Here is a 6,000-nt window from a genome sequence, read left to right on the forward strand (position 1 = left end):
GGAAGTTAATTGCCAAACAAAGCCAAAGACCAATGCAATTTAACTTATTCAAACAAAGTAGAAGATGTGGAGCACGATATTATTCTTGCCAAATGCAAAAAAAAAAAAAAAGAAAAGAAAAAGAAAAGTTAAAGCCTTATTAGCACAGTGCCATGAGTAGAGACCATGTGAAACATTTTGCACCAGCTAGCAGACCCTTAAAATGACAGCAACAGAGAGCACAGCACTGCAATGATTCTATGAGCACAAAGCGAGGCAGGGTAGGGTGGTGGGGATGCCAGTGAGACTGGGTACCTGCTCATATTCTATCCACGTAGAATATTTCTTGTTCCTTGCATGTTTGGAATGGGTTAGAATCATTGCTGCAGATTTGGTAGTAACACCTACTAAAATGTATAGGCCTTGGGCATTCTAAAATCTAGACAAATTTATACATCTGATACTAAGAGATAAATAGACTCTGGGGTCGCTTTCATAGTACTTACATCTGGCCTGAGTTATTGTCTCTTCTATTTTGGCTTTTATATAGTAAAAACTGTAGGTTGGTAATACCAAGGCCAAACTGCAATAGAAACAAGAGAAGCATAAACACAAATAACTTAAAAAAAAAAAAAAAGACACATCCAGTTAATGGAAAATCTAAGGATCTTCCTCGTGGGAAAGAAGAAACATATTACTGTGACAGGAAAATGCATTCAGCAAATAAAGTACTTTATTCGGTCTTGCGATCCAGAATCTTCCAGTTCTCTACGTTGTAGGGAATCAGAAGACACACAAGGAAAATAAGCTACTAAATGTGCCCATGAATTAGCTGAGAAAGAAATGTCATGTGTACTCTATTTCCCGGGAAGTGTACTGAAATACTTTGAGTGTTGAAAAGACAGAGAATATTACGATTCTGTTTAAAGAAAATACTATACTGTACTAATTGGATACCCCTCCTTCATGAATTACACATCATGTTCAAGTACTCTGCAGCAAATGTACACTATTTAAAAAGTACAAATGTAAAGTATCATTATTTTTATGACAGTGCATAAAATCATCTGAAAAATACCTCCTTTGAGGGGTTAAATACCTCCTACCTTAAGACTTTAGTTTTGAGGCAAATTCCCTGGTGTCTGCTGGTAAGAAAATTCAGATGCACTAAGAAAGACTGTCTGCTCATCCTATTAGTTCTCATAGCATAAAGCAGTTTGGAGTATGTGAATATTATGCAGTTTGAAATAACACAACTGCTTATATGTAATTCTTCCACCCTTGAGATCGCTAATATATTTATAGTGTAGGACATAACTATTCCATATCCACATTTACGCTTGCAAATGACCTTCGCTATGCTTTAGTACCGACGGAAACTTACAAACTAATGGGTACAAAAAATGAGGGCAGAAGAAGATTCCCAGGGAACTAAGTATTTTCAAAAAGTGACACTTGATTAATGTGACCAAATGAGTCATTCGGCACTCATTTTTAATATTTAATCGGAAATTTCCCAGTGCACAGGCAAAGGTGTGTGTTTCTAGGCTTCTGAGTATTTCTACATATTTGCAGATCTTCTTTTAAATCACTCAAGTTTCATAGGCTTTTGAGAAGGGCACCCAAACTATAATCTCATTATTTACTTTTTTTTAATTGGAAAATACAGAACAGGGGGAAAAAAAATAAAATTCCAGGTTTTCCTTCTTATGACTATATATGTTAAAAATTCACTCTACAAAGGGAAAAAAAAGCAAGGGTTGATTTCCTACAATTTAATTACGCAGTCAAGATAGCAAAATGAGTGGATGCTTGTTACCTCCAATTCCTACATCTTTCTCCTTCATTAAATAATTCATAGACTGTCCTTATGGGAAAAGGTCAGAGAAATAAAATGTTATGTAGATTTAATGAAAATCTCTTCGTTCATTTTATACGTAACTTCCTTTAAGTGGAGGCAGAGATTAAAATTAAAATAAGCACTGCAATTAGTCTGAAAGCAAAATGACCTTTCATGATTCACTTGCCATTTATAAAATGTAGAGTAGAATTACTGAGCATTTGAAGATTGTCTCCTACAAATTCCTCTCAAGGGAAATTAGGACATTTTTATTGCTCCATCAGCATTTATTGCTAAGAGAAACTTCTAATTAAACCCGATAACGTTGTATCATGTGGCTGCTAGAGTGTCATTCTCTAAACTTGGGTTACATCTCACGTACCATAAAAATAGTGTTGGAACGCATGAGGAACACAATGGAAGTTTTAAAATTGACATATCAAATATACATTTTATTGGCCTGCATGTCTCAGGTTGTTATTAAGAGCTATACTTCATTTTATAGAAAAATACAGTCACACTTAATTTACTTCCTTCTCAAGGCAATGGTTCTTTCTTCAACTTCTAGCAGATAAGATCTTTCCCAACATTTTGAGTCAATGATGTTGTCATATGCAGTTTGCCATCTCTCTCCATATAAAACCAACGGACCAAGGCTGCTTTATATTCTCCTAGGGATTAAAGCCTAAGAAAGCCAGCGGGCACCAGGTGGACGGAAGAGACCATGCAATGTTTTTGTGACTCACATACACATGGGTAACTTAGTTAAATGGGATATAATATCCTTTTCAACTCAATCATGTCTCTATAAAATGAAATTCTTCCTGAAAAAAAAGAGCAGTTTATAAACATAATTAATTACTATAACTCAACTGTGATACCTGAATTACATCAAGGCTTACAAAGACAGAAATCACTAAATGAAATGTGGAACTTTGGTCATTAAGTCAAAACACGCCATTTCTTTTTCTTCTTCAACATAGATGTAATATTTTGCTCTACACTGTTATTTGTGGATTTATTTGTACAGTGATTCAGGGAAGTACTTATAATGAAAACAGACTGAATCTGGCCCTAAGTTGTACATTTGGGTAGGGAATATGTGAGGAAAACATGCCGAAGTGGGGAAGTTGGGGCTGTTCAGAGACCAGTGACTATTTGGGGAGAGAGGGGGGACACATGACAGGCACACTGGCTGGGAGAGAAATGTGAGATGAGAACATGTGACTTGGAATCCCAACTTAACTCGGAGGAAAATGGGAACAGAACGAAGGTTTATGAACAAGGAGTGACACACTCAGAACGGGGGTATTAATCTGGCCACATTTGGTCCCATCACCGGGTGTGTGAGGGAAAGGGGTCAAATGTAGGGGACATTTGCAAAACTTTTAGAACATTTTTAAGCAAGGTATGATGACAATTAAAAACTATGACTGCCATTATTGTTGACTCATTGTCAGGATTGAAGGGATCCAGTTTTGTCTACTTTAGAATTTGTTCATCTAAGAAAAAAGGTAAGGAACACTTTCCCACACAGTGAAGAGAAGATAGACTGAGGGTTCAAGTACCAAAAAACTCATCTATTGTCAATGCTATTTCAGTGCGGGCCATAGACCCGGCTCATCTGCAAACTCTCTATTACCAGCTCAGAACCAGTTAAATAGAGAAATTTGAGACCAAGCATTTAGAAAAATTTTCAATAATTTGGCAGACTAATTCTAAAGCTGTGAAATCTAATAATAAAAATTTTAAGCTTGCATTTTAAAATCTTTTTTAAGGGTGATTTAGTAAATAATTTTTGTTTTGTGTAAGTGTGGGTATGTCAAAAATAGTATGAGAAATAGTGATCTATGTGAACGTGCGAGTGATTGACAGTGAGCCAGAAAATGAAATCTTATAGGAATGAGAGGAAGATGATGTAAGATTCAGAGATGGGGATTTTAGAGAAGAGGAAGAGAGAATGAGTAACCAGAAGGAAATATTCCTATCAACCTCAGTATTATGAGCATGGGGGACGTAGGACCGCAGGGAAAGCTACTCAGAAGAATTAGACCAAGAAAGCGAAGGAAATGCTCAGCGAGTGAAGAATGGAGACTTTTCAAGGCACTACAGGGTATTAGTCCGTCCAGCTTTCCAAGGCCCTGCCCATTGGTGTGCTCAGGATATCACAGACTTGCCACTCATGGGGGAAAATTGTGTCAACTGAGCATTTTATATCAGATCATATTACGATGTGACAAGTGTTAAGTTAATCTTAAATATAAATAATGTAAATAATGCTACCTAAATATAAATAATGTAAACTGACAATTTAAATGAGGAAATTACTGGAAGTGATGACTACAAACTTTAGGGGGTTTGGTCAACATTTACTATTGCTAACATACATATGCAAAATGATCAAATGGACTTACATCACACAGATTTTCATTTCTAAATTTTATAGTCCTAGTTTTCCATCTTTTCCATTTTGAAAATCAGAGTGATAATTTTAGTACATTTTCACAATGGAAAGAATAACTTTTCTGTTTTAATTACAATGAAAACAGTTTCTGAAAATGCAAGGACTTAATATTTATCTACTGCAAAAACTACTAGAAATAGGCGAAAGACACTCAACAGAATACTCTTGTATACAATACACATTTAAATCTAATTAGTTACCTGTAATCTGTGCCATTCACAGGAGTCCATGTGTATGTCCTGTTTCCTTTGTCAATGTACCTCTATAAAAAAAGTTTGATATGGTTGTTACCATCTTATGAAATCTGTGTGAATTTATATGAAAAGCTGAACCCTAAAATCTGTTTATAAATTCTGTGGTCATTCAATACCCTCCTTCACAAATGTCTGATCTATTCTACATTTATTTGTTCTGTTATGGGTGGGATTTGTGTGCGTGTGTATCTGTGTGAGTAAAGCAAAATTTTAGGACAAAAATAAATAGCTGCATCATGACTTTTAAAGACTTTCAAGTGCAAAACCATTTTCTAAAAAATAAATTTTAATAATAACACAGGACCAGGATATATTAGATAAGCCTCAGATATTTCCATATACTAGAGTGTGTTTATGAGAAATTGGCAATATCAGGACGTCAACACACTGTTTCTAGATCCAAATGTATGGTTAGCATATTACTGTTCTTATTAACCCACTGTTATAGCATTTATCACAAGAGACTAATTACTTGGTACCACTGGAGGTCAGAAAAACAACTAAATCCACCAGGGAAAGGAAGTACAGAGCTCAATAGCTTGATGAAAACAGAATCCTTCATATGTCACTACTAAATACTAGTAAATAAATTATCATTCTTCTTCCATTAGGTATAGTCATGGCATATATGCATCTTCACAATTTTTTAGTTCGCTCCAGATTTATCATCCTCACAGAACAATAATTTTCACTGAAATGTTACTTGGTTTTAGGCAGTACACTAACCACTTTATAATCATTGTTTAATTTAATCAACTCCTGGACAAAATACATTCTTTAATTTACTGATGAAATAAAAATACATAAATCTTCTGAAAAATTTAAGTTGGCAGGATGAAGGAAAATGTATGATGCCAAATTTATTTTATAACAACCATACATGTTGCCTTATATGTCAAATATTCCTCTGGTTTACTCAACGTGTGTGGAGGATGGAGGGAGGGAGAACAGGAATTGGTGAGGAGATTTTTGCACTAGTAAAATTCTTAAAAAAGAAATACTGTTCATGTATTTTATACCACTCATAAAAAAACGGCAAATTAGTGTCGTTCAGCAAGTTAAAAAATAGTATATCAGATTAAGAAAATAAACATACAAGATAATGTTTTCTTTCAATATTATTAATAAGAAAAGTCTACAGGGGGTTAGATTATTAAGAAAAGTCTACATATTGGTTAGAGGAATTTACAGCAAACTGAAGGAGGAAAACATCAATGTGACTTAATACAAACAAAATTAATTTATAAGTTGAGGAAAGAATGTGTAGGTCAAAGAGTTCTTGGCAGAACAACATGGAAAAGTTGGTAGAGCTGCTGAATGGTTTACATCTTTCCTCAAGGAGTGAGCGGGTAAAGAGCATGGCTAAAATCTAAGTAAAGAGAACTGAAGTTTCAACAATAGACTGAAATTGATACACACACACACACACACACACACACACACACACACACACACACACACAC

At 34.9% G+C, this 6,000-nt stretch overlaps 1 protein-coding gene across 6 annotated transcripts in view; it reads right to left on the bottom strand.

Moving 5' to 3' along the window:
• The window catches only part of CACNA2D1 (calcium voltage-gated channel auxiliary subunit alpha2delta 1), a 482,730-nt gene that overhangs the window by 42,751 nt on the left and 433,979 nt on the right, over positions 1–6,000 (bottom strand). For all 6 annotated transcript variants that reach the window (XM_073898722.1, XM_073898721.1, XM_025873249.2 and 3 more), the window contains 2 exons: positions 4,484–4,545; positions 486–562 (listed from right to left, as the gene is read on the bottom strand). In XM_073898722.1, the coding sequence (XP_073754823.1) occupies positions 486–562; positions 4,484–4,545 (139 nt within the window). The remainder of the gene's footprint in view (positions 1–485; positions 563–4,483; positions 4,546–6,000) is intronic.

Source organism: Callorhinus ursinus, unplaced genomic scaffold (assembly GCF_003265705.2).
Source record: "Callorhinus ursinus isolate GAN/ISIS: 27379988/994484 unplaced genomic scaffold, GSC_fseal_2.0 scaffold12, whole genome shotgun sequence".
In the NCBI taxonomy this organism is placed as follows: Eukaryota; Metazoa; Chordata; class Mammalia; order Carnivora; family Otariidae; genus Callorhinus; species Callorhinus ursinus.